General features: G+C 41.8%; 1 protein-coding gene across 1 annotated transcript; it reads left to right on the top strand.

Moving 5' to 3' along the window:
* The first annotated feature begins 233 nt into the window (after window positions 1-233).
* LOC106569363 (myosin heavy chain, fast skeletal muscle) lies at window positions 234-19,459 on the top strand. The gene is made up of 41 exons (XM_014140668.3): window positions 234-286; window positions 540-580; window positions 1,149-1,367; window positions 1,721-1,864; window positions 2,125-2,281; window positions 2,513-2,540; window positions 2,715-2,829; window positions 4,006-4,098; window positions 4,329-4,392; window positions 4,498-4,596; window positions 5,380-5,483; window positions 5,665-5,803; window positions 5,915-6,033; window positions 6,175-6,324; window positions 6,420-6,590; window positions 6,743-7,046; window positions 7,199-7,266; window positions 7,405-7,492; window positions 7,741-7,858; window positions 8,204-8,327; window positions 8,573-8,709; window positions 8,976-9,231; window positions 9,347-9,589; window positions 9,698-9,874; window positions 9,997-10,142; window positions 10,240-10,330; window positions 10,595-10,984; window positions 11,283-11,409; window positions 11,549-11,667; window positions 11,793-11,989; window positions 12,158-12,341; window positions 12,817-12,982; window positions 13,181-13,305; window positions 14,512-14,820; window positions 14,958-15,161; window positions 17,137-17,262; window positions 17,490-17,660; window positions 17,945-18,049; window positions 18,133-18,228; window positions 18,375-18,506; window positions 19,144-19,459. The coding sequence occupies exons 3-41, from the start codon at window positions 1,161-1,163 to the stop codon at window positions 19,156-19,158; spliced, it is 5,808 nt and encodes a 1,935-aa protein (XP_013996143.1). The 5' UTR covers window positions 234-286; window positions 540-580; window positions 1,149-1,160; the 3' UTR covers window positions 19,159-19,459.
* The last annotated feature ends 313 nt before the right edge of the window (window positions 19,460-19,772 follow it).

Below are 19,772 nucleotides of genomic sequence, written 5' to 3'. Positions count from 1 at the left end.
ATGTATGGATAGTGATTTGTAAATGACAAACAACTATTAGCAGTGATTTAATATGATACCTTATTATAACACATTACCTTTATATGAAGTTAGCAAAATCCAATTCAAAGACAAATATCACAGAAATTCATAGTGGCAATAGGAGTCAGCCCCTAATTCTCTCCTCCAATCCACATGCTTGATTAGGGGAGCCATAATTAACTTCTGCTTGGTTAGCACTCGAAACTCTCAACAGATAAATAGAGCCTCAGAGCAGCATCAATGACAGACAGCTTCTACCTCTGTGGTAAGACTAACTCCTTTTACTCTGTTTATTCTAGTGTCTCGGCACCTGATAATGTAGTTGAATTGTAAAGTTGAAATCTGTTCTAAATGCCATTTGTCTGTTGTGACAGGGTATGAAATGTGTTTTGTGCATGGAATGTGTTTTTAAGTGGATTCATCTGGGATGCCATTCAACTTTTTTTGCAACTCTTCAGGTGGGATGAGACTAAGTACCGTTAATGTGTGTTTAATCATGACACCTCAATGTCTTACAGAACCCTCTAACACACAATTTAATCTGGGAGAGGAAGACAAGGTGAGACATTGTTAGTTTTTCACTCAAATTTTTTCTATTGGAGAGTATTCTATGAGAGACACTGTTTTATTAATTACACAAGCTTTCTACTTACCTAACTTTGTTGCTAATGTATAAAAGAATGAGCTACCAAACCCGCTCACAGGATTGGTTAACTCTTGAGGTCCGTCTGGTCTCGACCAATTTAGGTAAATCCTCTAATCCTTTTATTGCACCCCATTATTGGAATAATATAAAAACATGAATTCCCTGGTGCCGCCACGGCAGTTTAGGACTGTGGTGTTGAATGAATTCATTGAGGATTGCAGTTGTTTCAACTGATTGTAGTATTTATTTGTTGAAATTGTGGTGCTGAGGTTGTGCCTTGTGGTTTTATTTATTCTTATTATTTTAATTGTAATGTAAATTGTTCTTCCTGTTGTGATACATTTTTTTATACTCAGGGCAACATTGGGAATGAGACCTTGGTATCAATTGGGCTATCCTGAATAAATTACAGTGAATTAAAAAAAAAATGTTTAATTCAAAATAAACTCAATCATTTGTTTGCTTTGTTTATGTTTCTCAGTGAGTTGCCACCATGAGTACCGACGCAGAGATGGCCTCTTATGGCAAAGCCGGTGTATACCTCCGTAAGCCTGAGAAGGAGAGGGTTGAGGCCCAAAGCAAGCCCTTCGATGCAAAGAATGCCTGCTATGTGACCGATGTTAAGGAGCTGTACCTCAAGGGTACCATTGTTGGCAGAGAAGGGGGAAAGGTCCAAGTGAAAGTCCTTGACACTGGGGAGGTAAGCCTACAACATAGGACAGAATTCAGTTTCAAGTTGAAGTTTGTTTATTCACAATTATATTTCAAAGAAAAATAACTTCAGATGTTGCAGGAGAACTTAAAACTTGTAGTGTATTTGAGCTTTAAAAAGGCTTCTGAATTTTGTAATTTCAGACATAATAATGAACATTTCCTGTTGCTGCAGGATTATTTTACTGCTGTAGTAAACTGGCTCAAATTAAGATCCTACATCTGTACAGTAAAATGTATGACTGACTTGATGATTACGAAATCAAAGCAGTGTCGACACAGATTCAGTAACAGTTCTTCCAATTGATCCAAGTGTAATGTAGATTACCGACTGATTTTCAGACTAATGACTTCAAAGAAGCTGATGTCTTCGAAATGAACCCTCCAAAGTTTGACATGATTGAGGACATGGCCATGATGACCTACCTCAATGAAGCCACTGTCCTGTATAACCTCAAAGAGCGTTATGCAGCATGGATGATCTACGTAAGAAACGTATTGTACATATAAATGACTGTATATAGGTATATATACACACTCATAAGTGAACATAGGACACCACCATATAAGGGAAATCTAAAATGCCAAAACTCCAAAATGCACATGCTGTTTGTAAATTAAAAACACCGTTGCAAAAATTATGTAACTGAATACAAGAAACACTTGTTAGTGTTTCATAGAAGCTCCATACAGTTTAACAGAAAGGCTGATTTTGCTAATCCCCTAACTTCCTTCCCTTCATCCAGACCTACTCCGGTCTGTTCTGTGCCACGGTGAACCCCTACAAGTGGCTCCCTGTGTACGACGAAGAGGTTGTTAACGCTTACAGAGGAAAGAAGCGCATGGAGGCTCCACCCCATATCTTCTCTGTCTCTGACAGGGCCTATCAGTTCATGTTGACGGGTATGATTTTATACATGTGGATGAACGGATAGATTGATGGATAAATAGATAGAAGCTCATACAAACAGATATGGGCAGCCATGGTACTAGCTGGAAACATCAATGCAATAGTATTTTTTTCATTTACATCTAGTGAAAAGCGTGTGCAACACTATCCACTACTTTAAGATGAATGCCATAATGTATCAAAACTGTTTATATACATATTCTTTGTTGTTTTTTTGCCTGCAGATAGGGAGAACCAGTCTATCCTGATTACGTAAGTTCTCAACTAACATCTAACATTATAGTTAGTTGGATATCATAACAATTATTAAGCGTATACATGAACTATAGTAAATGAGTAAACAACTCAAAGTGTACTTTTTAGTGATTATGTTTTGAATGTCTGACACTGAAACATGAACCTCTTATTCTCTGTCATATAAACCAGCGGAGAATCTGGTGCAGGAAAGACTGTCAACACCAAGCGTGTCATCCAATACTTTGCCACCATTGCTGTGTCTGGAGGAGAAAGGAAGAGGGCGGCAGAACCCGGCAAAATGCAGGTACTGGTGTAGAATCTTAATTTGATGACCCTGTTGCAGGACAACTTTCAATGCAATGCAGGAAATGTAAAACTTGTAGTGTGTTTTAGGTTTAAAAATCCTTTTGAAGTTTTCACTTTGACCTTTCAGACTTGATTTCGCCTTAAGAAAAATGTATCAACCCCTACAAAAATGTCCATTAATTATACTGAAGAAAAATATAAACGCAATATGAAACAATTTCAAAGATTTTACTGAGTTACACGTCATATAAGGAAATCAGTCAATTGAAATAAATTCATTAGTCCCTAATCTATTTCACATTACTGGGAATACAGATATGCATCTGTTGGTTACAGATACTGTACCTTTAAAAAAAAGTAAGGGCATGGATCAGAAAATCAGTCAGTATCTGGTGTGACCACCATTCACCTTATGCAGCGCAACACATCTCCTTTGCATAGAGCTGATCAGGCTGTTTATTGTGGCCTGTGGAATGTTGTCCCACTCCTCTTCAATGGTTGTGCGAAGTTTCTGGATATTGGTGTGAACTGGAACAAGCTGTCGTACATGTCGATCCAGAGCATCCCAAACATGGCATGACAATGGGCCTCAGGATCTCGTCACGGTATCTCTGTGCATTCAAATTTCGATCTATAAAATGATATTCTATTTAAACATGAGACACCTGTAGCATTGTGTTGTGTGACAAGACTGCACATTTTCGAGTGGCCTTTTATTGTCCCCAGCACAAGGTGCACTTGAGTAATGATCAAGCTGTTTCATTATCTTTTTGATATGCCAAACCTGTCAGGTGGATGGATTATCTTTGCAAAGGAGAAAAACGAACAGAGATGTAAACAAATTTGTGCACAACATTTGAGAGGAATACGTTTTTTGTGTATATGGAACATTTCTGGGATTTTTTATTTCAGCTCATGAAAAATGGGACCAACACTTTACATGTTACATTTATATTTTTGTTCAGTGTATAATCCACATAATTATTCACATTTCCTGTTGCTACAGCATTATTTTGCTGCGGTGTCAAAGTGGCTCAAATTAAGATCCTACATCTGTAGGCCAGCCATATATATAACAGCTTATTTTAATACAGTTCCACCACTGTTGAAGAAGGGTGTTCTACAGTACTGTATGTCATGCTGTTTCTGACCAACTTGTGTTCGTCTCCCTCAGGGGTCTCTTGAAGATCAGATTATTGCTGCCAACCCTCTGCTGGAGGCTTACGGTAATGCCAAGACAGTTCGGAACGACAACTCTTCTCGTTTTGTAAGTATGAGGGACACACTTGCCATACTTAAATATTCCTTATTGATCTAGAATGACATGACAATGAAAGGCTGTACGATTGAGACCTACTCAGTATTTCCAAATGTCAGTGTTAAACGACAGTTTAGAAATAAAGTAAAGCACTATTTTCAGAGTACTGAGATGGACACCATGACAGTTTCCTTTTGTTGACTCATTCCCTCATTTCTAACCCCCATGCTCTACTTTAGGGTAAATTCATCAGGATTCACTTCCACAGTAATGGCAAACTGTCTAGTGCTGACATTGAGACTTGTAAGTTGGGTGGATTGTTTCTCATGAATGCACAATGTCCTAAATTCACAGAGATTATGTTTTAAGGAGACCAAGCACTGAATGTTATCACCTGTTCTCTTTCAGACCTGCTGGAGAAGTCCAGAGTGACCTTCCAGCTGCCCGATGAGAGAAGCTACCACATATTCTACCAGATGATGACCAACCACAAGCCTGAGCTGATTGGTACGACAAAGTAGAAAGCTGTTTGACTATTTTTCTCATTTAGTTGACAGGGAAATTGCACCTGAAATGTGAAATGTGAAATGTGTCTTCCGAATTTAACCCAACCCCTCTGAATCAGAGAGGTGTGTGGGGGGGATGCCTTAATCGACGTCCTCGCCATCAGCGCCCGGGGAGCAGTTGTTGTTGGGGGTTAACTGCTTTGCTCAAGGACAGAACGGCAGATTTATCCACCTTGCTGGCTCGGGGATTCGTACCAGCGACCTTTCGGTTACTGGCCCAACGCTCTTAACCACTAGGCTACTTGCATGGAGAACTACTGCACTCCAGTGGAAATGATGGGGTAAAATCAATCAAACAATCCAAGACAAAGTGACAATTCACCACTCAAATGTTGCCCTTATTTGATGACAAGTTAAATGGTATTGTGAAAGATGACATTTCCAGCCTCAGAGAGTTGGAGTCGCGCAAACCAATAAAGGTTCTTCCTGTAGTTTAATGTGCCTGAGAGTCATAAAGTCAGCTTCGTACTCCTGTGGTATAGACTCCTAGGAGGAATAGGGAGGAGAAATGATCAAATCCATACGGTTTCATTTGACCGCTCTATTTTTCACTGCATTACATTTGTATTTTGAGTTGCATTTGGCTCCCAATGCAGACACAGTACGTCCTTTATGTCCGCACTTTCTAACCTTAATCTTCATCTCATGCAAGAGAGGAAAAGGGAGGGGAAAGCAAATTCCATCTGGTTTAACTAACTCTCTGTCCGGTTCTCCGTCCCCACAGAAATGACGCTCATCACCACCAACCCCTACGACTTCCCCATGATCAGCCAGGGGCAGATCAAAGTGGCCTCTATCGATGACAAAGAGGAGCTGGATGCCACAGATGTGAGTCTCAAACTATATACAAGAATGAATAATGCCTCTATCTCCACTGAATTATATGTTGTAACTTAACTCCAAGCAGTGCAGCCCCATGACAGTTTTGTCCAGTTTGAAACTCCCTGCACTTGTGATATCTCCTTTATGTGCGTACACTAACTTTACCTATGAAATTCCTGTCACTCAGGCCGCCATTGACATCCTGGGCTTCACCAATGATGAGAAGATGGGCATCTACAAGCTGACCGGCGCTGTCATGCACCACGGAAACTTACGTTTCAAGCAGAAGCAGCGTGAGGAGCAGGCCGAGCCAGACGGCACAGAGGGTGAGTCCTTTCTCCAAACACCGGAATAGACAGAATGAAACTGGTTTCTCTGTCAGAGTAACACTACATTTGTGCCTGTACATTTGTCCCTGATGCTCTTTCTCTCTACAGTAGCTGATAAAATCGGTTACCTCCTGGGTCTGAACTCAGCTGACATGCTGAAACTTCTGTGCTACCCCAGAGTGAAAGTCGGCAATGAGTTTGTGACCAAGGGACAGACCGTGCCTCAGGTGAGGTCTTTACATCCAAGATTACATAATTGCTACAACACCACGATTCATTTCATGTTAGATTTTTTTTAAATCAAGCTCTATACCAGCAAGACATGATCAATGTCTCACATATTAACTGGAGGTATTGTTTTTGCACAGGTGTATAACTCTGTGAGCGCTCTGGCCAAGTCCATCTATGAGAGGATGTTCTTGTGGATGGTCATCCGTATCAACCAGATGTTGGACACCAAGCAACAAAGGAACTTCTACATCGGTGTGCTCGACATTGCTGGGTTTGAGATCTTTGACGTAAGTTTGTGATTATTACAGAATAAAGAGTTTATGGCTTTAAGGTCTTATGACAGAAGGTGATTGAACTAATCTTCTTTGAAATTCACTAACAGTACAACAGCATGGAGCAGCTGTGTATCAACTTCACCAACGAGAAACTGCAACAGTTCTTCAACCATCACATGTTTGTCCTGGAGCAAGAGGAGTACAAGAAGGAGGGAATCATCTGGGAGTTCATTGATTTCGGCATGGACTTGGCTGCCTGCATTGAGCTTATTGAGAAGGTACGCAGACTGGGAATTCTACTTAAAAAATAATGTACTGTAGAATGGCCTACAACAGAGTTGACAGGGACGGATGTTGGAGTTGAGAGTGAATTATTATCCCTTTGGTACAAGATGGCTGCTATTAATCCTGCTGTTACATTTTTCATCAGCCAATGGGCATCTTCTCCATCCTTGAAGAGGAGTGCATGTTCCCCAAGGCTTCAGACACTTCCTTCAAGAACAAGCTGTATGACCAGCATATGGGCAAGAAAAACACTTTCCAGAAGCCAAAGCCTGCCAAGGGAAAGGCCGAGGCCCACTTCTCCTTGGTGCACTACGCTGGTATTGTGGACTACAACATCTGTGGCTGGCTGGACAAGAATAAGGACCCCCTGAACGACTCAGTGGTGCAGCTCTACCAGAAGTCTTCAGTCAAACTGCTGGTTCTGATCTATGTTGATTCTCCAGCTGAAGGTCATTTAACATTGTTAAATAATAGTTTTTGCCAATATTCCCGATATCAACATTACATTACACAAACTATTTGGTAGCAGTTGCAAATAGATTATCTCCTAAATAAAATATGGTGTTCACCAAATCACTCATGATTTGAACTATTTTTACAGACAGAGCATCCAAGAAGGGAGGCAAGAAAAAGGGAGGCTCCATGCAGACAGTGTCTTCCCAGTTCAGGGTGAGCTTTTCAAACTTGTATTCAAAGTTATCTGGTTAACTTGTCTGGTCAACATTTTTAACGCACCTTATTGACCAGATAAGTTCATTTGTATGAACGATTTCTGAGGTGGCTGTTTGGCATGTCCCCGCCCTGCAGGAGAACTTGGGCAAGCTGATGACCAACTTGAGGAGCACTCACCCTCACTTTGTGCGCTGTCTGATCCCCAATGAGTCAAAGACTCCAGGTACAAGAAACATTGAGTGAAATACAAAATTGTAACCCAATGGTTTAGCAGCTAGTGAGATTCAGTACCTTAAAACAAAATAAGTACTAAGTAACTACCTGTACTTACATGTGGTGCAAGATAGCTTATTATAAGTTATTCCCATATATTTACCCAGAAATAATAGCACTTACATCACCACAATATAATTGTAGCCCTTACAATGTTTCAGTGTTTCTTAGCTTTAACGATATTTTGTGTTTTTCCAGGTCTGATGGAGAACTTCCTGGTTATCCACCAGCTAAGGTGTAACGGTGTACTGGAGGGTATCAGGATTTGTAGAAAGGGGTTCCCCAGCAGAATTCCCTACGGTGACTTCAAGCAGAGGTACCCTTTAGAAATGTCATCTATCTAACATGGCTCCATGTTAACTTTAGAATATAACTGAATTTGACAAAATAATAAGAAACTCAGAAACTCTTTCATTCTGAGATCTTAAAAGATTATATTCTGAAATCTTAAAAGATTACATTCTGAGATTTAATAAATACAGACCAAAACAATGTTTGGCATCAATTTGCCTATGCTAGATTTCATTAAAAAATGTAAAAGAAGAATGGCTAGAATGTTCAGCTGATTTCATAAACAGTGGTAGAACTGTGACACAGCAACAGAATAGCTTTGTTTGCCCACAACTTAAAAACTGACAGTTGCCAGTCTCTCCTAATCCAGGTACAAAGTACTGAATCCCAGTGTTATCCCAGACGGAACATTTATGGACAACAAGAAGGCTTCTGAGAATCTGCTTGGGTCAATCAATGTGGCGCATGAGCAGTACAAGTTTGGACACACCAAGGTCAGTGTTCAAATACACTCAGGAAAGCAAACACAAAACATAAGTAAAACAACAATGTAAATGCTAACCACTCAACGCCTTTTTACAATAAATCTTGCCGTGTTGATCCCTCATTTAAATTCAACCCTGCTTTCTGACTTCTGATGACATCCATTGATAATGTTGACCTATTCTCAGGTGTTCTTAGTTCTTACCGGTGTCTCGGGCATTTACCTTACTGTTACCTTCCTGTTACATGCGCTCAGGTGTTCTTCAAAGCTGGTCTGCTGGGTGTCCTGGAGGAGATGCGAGACGAGAGACTGGCCTCTCTGGTCTGCATGATACAGTCTCTGTGTCGTGGGTTCGTCATGAGGAAGGAGTTTGTGAAGATGATGGAGCGGAGGTGAGGGATAGAAGATATCTCAAGATAAAGGCTCATCCAAATTCATCTAACAGGGTTGCAGTGGTTTCCATTTAATCTCCAACGATTCCAGGGATCAAATTGAACATGTTATATTCACCTTAAATTTACAAATCCTATACTTTTTTTGATTCATTAATTGAATTTCACTTTATTTTCTCTGAGGAGCTGGAATGTTGTCCTGTAAATAACATATTACTATTATTTAGCCATAACACTCACCAAGATCCCTGTTTCCTGTTGTTCAGAGAGGCTGTCTTCACCATCAAATACAACATTCGCTCATTCATGAATGTTAAACACTGGCCATGGATGAAGGTGTATTACAAGATCAAGCCACTGCTGAAGAGTGCTGAGACTGAGAAGGAGCTAGCCAACATGAAGGAGGACATTGAGAAGTGCAAAATTGCCCTGACCAAGGCTGAGGCCCGCAAGACAGAGCTTGAGGAGAAGATGGTGACCGTTCTGCAGGAGAGGAATGACCTGACGCTCCAAGTTGCATCTGTGAGCATCTGTCAATTGCCTGGCTTGATTGCCCATATTTTATTGAAGACGATGAACAGGAGGTGTGCACTGATTAAATTGATGTCTGCCTATTTTTCTATCATTGTGAAACTAGGAATCAGAGAATCTGACTGATGCTGAGGAGAGGTGCGAGGGGCTGATCAAGAGCAAGATCCAGCTGGAGGCCAAACTCAAAGAGACGACCGAAAGGCTGGAGGATGAGGAGGAGATGAATGCTGAGCTGACCTCCAAGAAGAGGAAGCTGGAGGATGAGTGTTCGGAGTTGAAGAAGGACATTGATGACCTGGAGCTCACCCTGGCCAAAGTGGAGAAGGAGAAGCACGCCACTGAAAACAAGGTCTAAAATGTTGACATAGCTGAACAATAGTAAAATCAAACCAAAGCTAAACAATGATTGAAACTAACTACACAACTTACATACAAATGTTGTTGTGGCTGTGTTCAGGTCAAAAATCTGACTGAGGAGATGGCCTCTCAAGATGAGAGCGTTGCCAAGCTGACCAAGGAGAAGAAAGCCCTCCAAGAGGCCCAACAGCAGACACTGGATGACCTGCAGGCAGAGGAGGACAAAGTCAACACTCTGACCAAGGCCAAGGCCAAGCTGGAACAGCAAGTTGATGACGTGAGTGGTGTCACACTTTATCGAGTCATGGATTTCTATATTGTTAGATTATACATTTAGCTAGGCCACGGCATAATCATTGATTGTTTAAAATTAACTGACACAAGTATCTTAACATGTAGCTTGAGGCTTCTCTGGAGCAAGAGAAGAGGCTCCGTATGGACTTTGAGAGAGCCAAGAGAAAGCTGGAGGGAGACCTGAAACTTGCCCAGGAATCCATAATGGACCTGGAGAATGACAAGCAGCAGTCTGAAGAAAAGATCAAAAAGTACATTAAAAAAATAGTTTTCTGTAGTTAGGAGTTTGAAAGACTCTTTTAAATGGAAAAATTACTGCTGAGTAGTGATGCATTTATCTTACCATAGGAAGGACTTTGAGACCAGCCAGCTCCTCAGCATGATTGAGGATGAGCAGTCTCTGGGTGGTCAGCTGCAGAAGAAAATCAAGGAACTCCAGGTACAGTAGAGTATCTAAACCCGGCTTCAGTATAGTATTCCATATAATACTAGATGTTCTAGATACTAGATGTTCAAGATACTACATGTTCTAGAGACTACATATTCTAGATACTAGATGTCAGTCTTACGTATTTAGCAACTTTCTGTTGTAATAAAACAACAATAAAACTGTGTATAAATACACAACTATCCAGCCTATTTTTTTATTTTTTTGCAAGGTCAGTTTAAATTTCCCCATCCTAAACCCCCTGCCTTGTTTTAGGCTCGTATTGAGGAACTGGAGGAGGATATTGAGGCTGAGCATTCTGCCAGGGCAAAGGTTGAGAAGCAGAGGGCCGATCTCTCCAGGGAACTTGAGGAGATCAGTGATAGGCTGGAGGAAGCTGGAGGAGCCACTGCTGCTCAGATCGAGATGAACAAGAAGCGCGAGGCTGAGTTCCAGAAACTGAGACGCGACCTCGAGGAGTCGACCCTGCAGCACGAGGCCACAGCCGCAGTCCTAAGGAAGAAGCAGGCTGACAGCGTGGCGGAGCTCGGAGAGCAGATCGACAACCTGCAGCGTGTCAAGCAGAAACTGGAGAAGGAGAAGAGCGAGTACAAGATGGAGATTGATGACCTCTCCAGCAACATGGAGGCTGTCACCAAGACTAAGGTGAGTATTTGAATCAAACCCCAAATACTCAACATGAATGGATGAATGGAATGCTGCCAGACAGCAGAATGGCATCCAGCTCTAAAGTTGGACACATTTGTAAGCACACCACAGCTTCAACCTAGTGGGTTAATCCTATAAGCATATAGGGTAGTGCAATGACCTCGAAGGTGCAGGGCTGGAGTAGCATCGCTCCCAAATTACTATCTACAAAACCCTACTGCAAGACAGAAATGTATACAAGCTGTACACCATAAGAATGTAAAATAAAAATGACATATCTATATTTCACTAACAGGGCAATCTGGAGAAGATGTGCCGTACTATTGAGGATCAGCTGAGTGAGCTCAAGACTGGGAACGATGAGAACCTTCGCCAGATCAACGACATCAGTGGACATAGGGCCAGACTCCTGACTGAGAACGGTACCCACAACAATGACCAACACATTTTCCATACATAATCTAAATCAGTACCCAACAACATGTGTTAGGGGCTATTGTACAAGGCTACAGTATTTTTAAGAACAGAAGAATTTACAATGTGTATTCTCATCCCTTGCAGGTGAGTTTGGACGCCAGCTGGAAGAGAAGGGAGCTCTGGTGTTTCAGCTGACCAGAGGCAAGCAGGCCTTCACACAGCAGGTGGAGGAGCTAAAGAGGCAGATTGAGGAGGAGGTCAAAGTAAGGGAGGCAAAATGCTCTACCAAGCACAGAGTATAGAGTCAAATGCCTCTTGGCATGTTTATAATAACTAAACCATCCTCAGCAATGTATTACTGTAACCTGTTTTGCTATCTCTCACTCAGGCTAAGAATTCCCTGGCCCATGGTGTCCAGTCTGCCCGCCATGACTGTGACCTTCTGAGGGAGCAGTTTGAGTTGGAGCAAGAGGCCAAGGCAGAGCTGCAACGCTGCATGTCTAAGGCCAACAGCGAGGTGGCTCAGTGGAGGACCAAGTATGAGACGGATGCCATCCAGCGCACAGAGGAGCTTGAGGAGGCCAAGTAAGCAGTTACACTTGAAAAGAAACCTCTCATTAGAACTATGATCCTAAATGTGCGCATCTTCACACCTTCCTAATTTCACTTAGTTATGAGGCATCATGTTTATATGATACGTTTGTCTGAATACCTGTGGAAGCATTAGAAGATGGACTCTTTCCTGTCTAACAGGAAAAAGCTGACGCAGCGTCTGCAGGACGCTGAGGAAATGATTGAGGCAACAAACTCAAAGTGTGCTTCGCTGGAGAAGACCAAGCAAAGGCTGCTGGGAGAGGTGGAGGACATCATGATTGATGTAGAGAGGGCCAACGCTATGGCTGGCAACCTTGATAAGAAGCAGAGGAACTTCGACAAGGTGAAAAAGAACACTTCACACACTATACTGACTTTGAAATGTGCTATTAAATGGACTGGAAAAATAAATAGCAACAACACAACAACAAAAGATTGATAGGCATTATCAATATGACCCTGCTGGTCATCTATGAACATCTTGGCCATGTTCTGTTATAATCTCCACCCGGCACAGCCAGAAGAGGACTGGCCACCCCTCATAGCCTGGTTCCTTTCTAGGTTTCTTCCTAGGTTCTGGCCTTTCTAGGGAGTTTTTCCTAGCCACCGTGCTTCTACACCTGCATTGCTTGCTGTTTGTGGTTTTAGGCTGGGTTTCTGTACAGCACTTTGTGACATCAGCTGATGTAAGAAGGGCTTTATAAATACATTTGATTGATTGATGTGCCTCCAGTGATCATAATGTATCATGGCTTATTTCTGATTAGAGGTAAAAGCTGCATCAAGAATAAACTGTTAAATCCCATAAAATCCAATAGGTTCTGGCTGAGTGGAAGCAGAAGTATGAGGAGGGCCAGGCTGAGCTGGAAGGAGCTCAGAAGGAGGCTCGTTCTATGAGCACAGAGCTCTTCAAGATGAAGAACTCCTATGAGGAGGCTCTGGATCAGCTGGAGACTCTGAAGAGAGAGAACAAGAACCTCCAACGTGAGTAAACAACAGGAGTTGTTTATTTGGCCCATTTGGAGTGTACGGTTTACAATCACTTTTTTATTGTTATCAGTTATAGCTGTATTCTTTTGAAACATCTACGGTAGCAAAAGGCTTTTATGCAAAGCTGTATGATATTTGGCAACAATCACCAAAAATCTCCCTGTTCTAAACCATTTCTCGGTGTTTGTGCAGAAGAGATCTCTGACCTGACTGAACAGATCGGAGAGACAAGCAAGAGCATCCATGAGCTGGAAAAGGCCAAGAAGACTGTGGAGATGGAGAATTCTGAGATCCAGACCGCTCTGGAGGAGGCTGAAGTGAGCAGATACTATACATCCTTATGTAGTCGAATAATTAAACAGAATGAAAGCTACAGTGCTGTTCAGTACTCCTGTATTGGTACTTCTTGTAGTAATATAGCTTACAGTTCTTCACTAGGTGGTGCGCTGCTCGGAATAGCGGACGTGCATAAAGATGGCGGTCTCCATGTAGTTACCACAAATTACCCTCCGTCACTCATTTTTTGTATCTGCATTACCGGTGCATCAATTCTGACACCAACAGGCTCTTGAACAGGTTCTATCCCCAAGCAATATGACTGACAAGCTACACGGACTATCTGAGTTTATTGACCTTTTATTTCAATCTTTGCACACTCACAGGGCCCTACCCACTCTCACACATACTCACTCCATCATCTGCTCACTCACACATACTCACTCCATCATCCGCTCACTCACAGGGCCCTACCCACTCTCACACACACTCACTCCATCATCTGCTCACTCACAGGGCCCTACCCACTCTCACACATACTCACTCCATCATCTGCTCACTCACAGGGCCCTACACACTCTCACTCCATCATCTGCTCACTCACACATACTCACCCCATCTGCTCACACACACTCACTCATCTGCTCACTCACACATACTCACTCCATCTGCTCACTCACACCTAATATGCACATACATTTATACTGACTCTACACACCCACTCACATACTTTATTATATATATTTTTTATGTAACCTTTATTTAACTAGGCAAGTCAGTTAAGAACAAATTCTTATTTACAGTGACGTCCAACTCCTACCCCGGCATTGTTATGTTTTGAGTTTGCAAGAAAGGCATTTCACTGTACTTGTGCATATGACTTTAAAACTTGAAACATTAGCACAGTATACATGATCCTGTTTCTAGCTCCCAGACATCGGCATATATATAATTTAATAAAGTAGATTGTGTTGATTTATTGGCACATTGAACCATGTTGTGCGCCATAGTTTAAAAACTCGGATTGTAGTGTTAAAACAATGACGTCATATCTGTGTTCTGCCATCTTTATGCACATTGTGAAGAGTGGGCACTTTTTGATTTATGCAACTGCTTTAGGTCTTATAAACACAAAAGTAGGAGAGACAATTGTTACTTTTAGCTGTCTCCAAGTCTTATAATGTTTTAATTGCTGGCATAACCTCCGATGTCAAGCATTCTGTGACAAATGTATTTTATTTGTCCAGGGAACACTGGAGCACGAGGAATCCAAGATTCTGCGTGTGCAGCTGGAGCTGAACCAGATCAAGGGTGAGGTGGACAGGAAGCTGGCAGAGAAGGACGAGGAGATGGAGCAGATCAAGAGGAACAGCCAGCGGATTATAGAATCCATGCAGAACACACTGGACTCTGAGGTCTGCAGCAGGAGCGACGCCCTGAGGGTGAAGAAGAAGATGGATGGAGACCTGAATGAGATGGAGATGCAGCTGAGCCACGCCAACAGACAGGCCACTGAGGCCACAAAACAGCTGAGGAATGTCCAGGGACAACTTAAGGTAAAGAATGTCAAAACTTGTGACTGATTTGTTTTGGTCAAAGATTAATCAAGCAATGTAATAAAGTAGAACAGCAGTCACATTTTTCATAAAGACAACATTCACACGTCCTAATACTCTGTCGTTTTGAATTCCAGGATGCCCAATTGCTCCTTGATGACGCTGTCCGTGAGTCAGAAGACATGAAGGAGCAGGCCGCCATGGTGGAACGCAGGAACGGTCTGATGATGGCAGAGATTGAGGAGCTGAGGGCTGCTCTAGAGCAGACTGAGAGAGGCCGCAAAGTGGCTGAGCAAGAGCTGGTGGACGCCAGTGAGCGTGTGGGACTGCTCCACTCTCAGGTACGGGTCTGGTCACTCATTGGCAGTGTGAGATGATATGAGGAGAATGCCTAGAAAGCTGTACTACTATGGCTGACCCTGTAAAACAATACATTTCACAGCACCTATCCAGTGTATGTGACAACATTATTTGGGGATAAGGTAAAAAAGGGACTAGACAGTGATTTCATAAATCTAAAGATTTTTCAGGGATTATATCTTCACTGGGGGAGGCAAATGGAACTTCGACTTAATGGAACCAAATGAAACAGTTGTCTCCAACGTGCTTTTCATGACAAAATCTTTGTCATGTCCTATTTTAGCTCATTCTAGACATACAGTGCATTCGGAAAGTATTCAGACCCCTTCACTTTTTCCACATTTTCTTACATTATTCTCAAATGGATTTAATAATTTTTTTCCCCTCATTAATCTATAAACAATACCCCATAATGACAAAGCGAAAACAGGTTTTTAGAAATGTTTGCAAATGTATAAAAAATAGAAAAACAGAAATACCTTATTTACATAAGTATTCAGACCCTTTGCTATGAGACTCGAAATTGAGCTCAGGTACATCCTGTTTCCATTGATCATCCTTGAGATGTTTTTATGACTTGATTGGAGTCCAATTGTGGTAAATTCAATTGATTGGGTATGATTTGAAAAGGCACACACCTGTCTATATAAGGCCCCACAGTTGACAGTGCATGTCAGAGAAAAAACCAAGCCATGAGGTCAAAGGAATTGTCTGTAGAGCTCCGAGACAGGATTGTGTCGAGGCACAGATCTAGGGAATGGTACCAAAACATTTCTGCAGCATTGAAGACCCCCAAGAACACAGTGGCCTTCATCATTCTTAAATGGAAGAAGTTTGAAACCACCAAGACTCTTCCTAGAGCTGGCCGCCCGGCCAAACTGAGCAATCGGGGAAGAAGGGCCTAGGTCAGGGAGTGACCAAGAACCTGATGATCACTCTGACAGAGCTCTAGAGTTCCTCTGTGGAGATGGGAGAACATTCCAGAAGGACAACCATCTCTGCAGCACTCCACCAATCAGGCCTTCGTGGTGGAGTTGCCAGACGGAAGCCTCTCCTCAGTGAAAGGCACATGACAGCCCACTTGGAGTTTGCCAAAAGGAACCTAAAGACTCTCAATCTTGTTTCTCATGGTCTATCTGGTCTGATGAAACCAAGATTGAACTCTTTGGCCTGAATGCCAAGCATCACGTCTGGAGGAAACCTTGCACCCTGTGGTGATGTTTTTCAGCGGTAGGGACTGGGAAACTACTCAGAATTGAGGGAAAGATGAACGGAGCAAAGTACAGAGAGATCCTTGATAAAAACCTGCTCCAGAGCGCTCAGGACCTCAGACTGGGTCGAAGATTCACCTTCTAACAGGACAACAACCCTGAGCACACAGCCAAGACAATGCAGGAGTGGCTTCAGGACAAGTCCTTGAGCGGAGAAACTCCCCAAATACAGGTGTGCCAAGCTTGTAGCATTATACCCAAGAAGAGTCGAGACTATCGCTGCCAAAGGTGCTTCAACAAAGTACTTAGTAAAGGGTCTGAATACTTATGTAAATGTGATATTTCAGTAAAAAAAAAAAGATAAATTAGCAAAAAATTCAAAAAAACAGTTTTTACTTTGTCATTATGGAGAATTGTGTGTAGATTGATGAGGGGTGGGACAATTAAATCAATTCTAGAATATGGCTGTTATGTAACAAAATCTGGAAAACATCAAGGGGTCTGAATACTTTCCGAATGCACTGTACATCCATGCCATCTCCGATACTATAGCATACTTTATCAAGTACATTAAAGATAATGAATTACCTAAATACTTGATTAAAATCTCCTTTTTTAATATTTTTTCTTTTAACAATATTAGCATTTAAGGTTATGGAGATTGGTTTCCATGGTGTGACTGGTATATTGTGTTGAAATAAGGCAGTTCAGCCAGTCATTGATTGTTCTACATTTTCTCCTCCAGAACACCAACCTTCTGAACACTAAGAAGAAGCTGGAGGCTGACCTGGTGCAGGTGCAGGGAGAGGTGGACGACATCGTCCAGGAGACCAGGAACGCAGAAGAGAAGGCCAAGAAGGCCATCACTGATGTGAGTCCATATGTTTGGCCAAAACACAGTACAAGGTCTCCAGGCTAACTACATGAAAGTGTTAGTTAGAATTTGCAATCAGATTTTTCATAAGATTTTATGAGTGCAACAGTTAATAACAGCAGAATATCTAAGTCAAGACATGTGGTTCTCAGATCATTACAGGAAAACCTGTCTGTGTTGCCATAAGGTCTCACCTTCATTAAACCTATTTAATGATATTTCAGGCGGCCTTGATGGCTGAGGAGCTGAAGAAGGAGCAGGACACCAGCGCTCACCTGGAGAGGATGAAGAAGAACCTGGAGGTCACAGTCAAGGACCTGCAACACCGTCTGGATGAGGCAGAACATCTGGCCATGAAGGGTGGCAAGAAGCAGCTCCAGAAACTGGAGTCCAGGGTGAGTTATTCAGGCATTTAGAAGATGGGGTAAACAATTGCTTTCAATAACCCATGTTGATAAGGATACTGTCATTATCATTAGAAACTCTCCCATTAAATTTGCAAAAAGGACCTAGGAAGAGACAAAAACTATGTGATAGTTGAGTATCTGAACAAAGTCTGTATTAACTTTCGTCAACACCTTTTCTTTATGTTAGCCTGGAGGAATCTACCTCTATTTATTTGCAGTGATTTGAAACTGATTCCTCCTCGTAAAAAAACATGACCATTTCATCTGTGAAGGTACGTGAGCTGGAGGCTGAGGTGGAGTCCGAGCAGAGAAGAGGTGTAGACGCAGTTAAGGGAGTCCGCAAGTACGAGCGCAGAGTCAAGGAGCTCACATACCAAGTAAGAAAAGCACCTTAACACACAGTAATACAGACAGATGTGTATGAAAGGATGGACACTGATACATCTACTTCCGCCCACAGACTGAGGAGGACAATAAGAATGTTATCAGACTTCAGGATCTGGTAGAAAAGCTGCAGCTTAAAGTGAAGGCCTACAAGAGGCAGGCTGAGGAAGCGGTGAGTTAGGCCTAAAATGAATAGCAAGTATAATGGTTTTAGCCTGTATTAAGTTGTGTAGCGAACTTGGCCATAGTAAGCAATGCATGAAACAAATATGCCATCCTGAATAAACCAGTGATGTTGTTCTTTGTCCCTCCTCCCAGGAGGAACAAGCCAACCAGCACATGTCTAAGTTCCGTAAGGTTCAGCATGAGCTGGAGGAGGCTGAGGAACGCGCTGACATTGCAGAGTCCCAGGTCAACAAGCTCAGAGTCAAGAGCCGTGACCCCGGAAAGGTAAAGATCTGCTTTTAAACCTACACCTGAATAATGTTCAAGTAAGACTTCATCATCATCAATAAAGGCTGTCACAGACTCAGATTAAACCTAATTCTAATTCAAAACAAATAATAGTTTGGCTGCAATAACATGGCCAAAATCATTATTGGACGCAATTAAAGTAACAATAAGTAACAATTCCACCTGTCAATTACAATATAAATCCACATGAGCAAAACCTACCTTTTAGAAGGCCGCATAGCACTTTTACAGCTAATTAGCATTTTTACTGTGACTAGCTGGTCCGGCTTTTGTTGTGTACAACTTCCTGAATTATGATTGGTTATCATTTGAGACGTTCACCACAACAGCAAAAACATTAGCAGTACAAACTTCTTAACGTCTCTGCAACTGAGGTTTTTTGGATTATGACCATGGAGAAGAAGTACTAAGCCGTTCTAGGCGTTTCTAAGCAATGTTCTTAAAAAAAACATGAAGAAATTGAATTTAAGGTTAATGTTCCTTTAATCTAAATTTTAAAAGATCAGAGGCATTTCATTCCAAGTAAATTTTCATGTAACCACAATTTTAGTTATTGGTGATCTTGAGCCCAGAACTGGATATACTCATTAATATCTATTACTTTCTCTTACAGGCCAAAGAAGAGTAAACCTATTTTATTTTAAATAGAGAACTTGGACTGAACAATTCTTACGACAGCCTTACATTATTCTAGCTACTACAAGGCAGAGAAACCAGGCCAGGGGCTTGGTGGTCAGTGGGGGTACTGGTTTTTCGTTATTTTTTCCCCTTGTCATTTGGTTTTTGTGTTGTTTTGTTGTCCATTTTGTTTTGATGCGTGTTGTTGTGGTTGTCTTGTGTGTAAAAGGGGTAGCCCACAAATTGTTTTGGGGACTTGTTTACACTGTTGTATGCTCTTTAATAAAACATATTTGAAATGTAAAAACATATGTACAGTACCCTTGGTGACTTCGTGAATTCACTTTACATGATAAAAAAACGGTTAAATTAACATATTACACAACTAGGAAACATCTTAGAAATGTAGGCCTGTAAAGAAATTCAATATTACCCAAAAGCTGTGATGTAACAATTAGATTAGATTAAACCACTGACTCCACACTGTTCTGAAGGCACATTATAAGTATAATATTTAAGTGGTAATGCCAGAGAAGACAGAGTTTGGAGGATATATTGGCAATACAGGTCGCCCGATTAATCGGAATGGCCGATTAATTAGGGCCGATTTCAAGTTTTCATACC

This window comes from Salmo salar, chromosome 01, assembly GCF_965601325.2.
Source record: "Salmo salar chromosome 01, fSalSal1, whole genome shotgun sequence".
NCBI lineage: Eukaryota > Metazoa > Chordata > Actinopteri > Salmoniformes > Salmonidae > Salmo > Salmo salar.
This window is presented reverse-complemented; position numbering and strand designations above follow the sequence as displayed.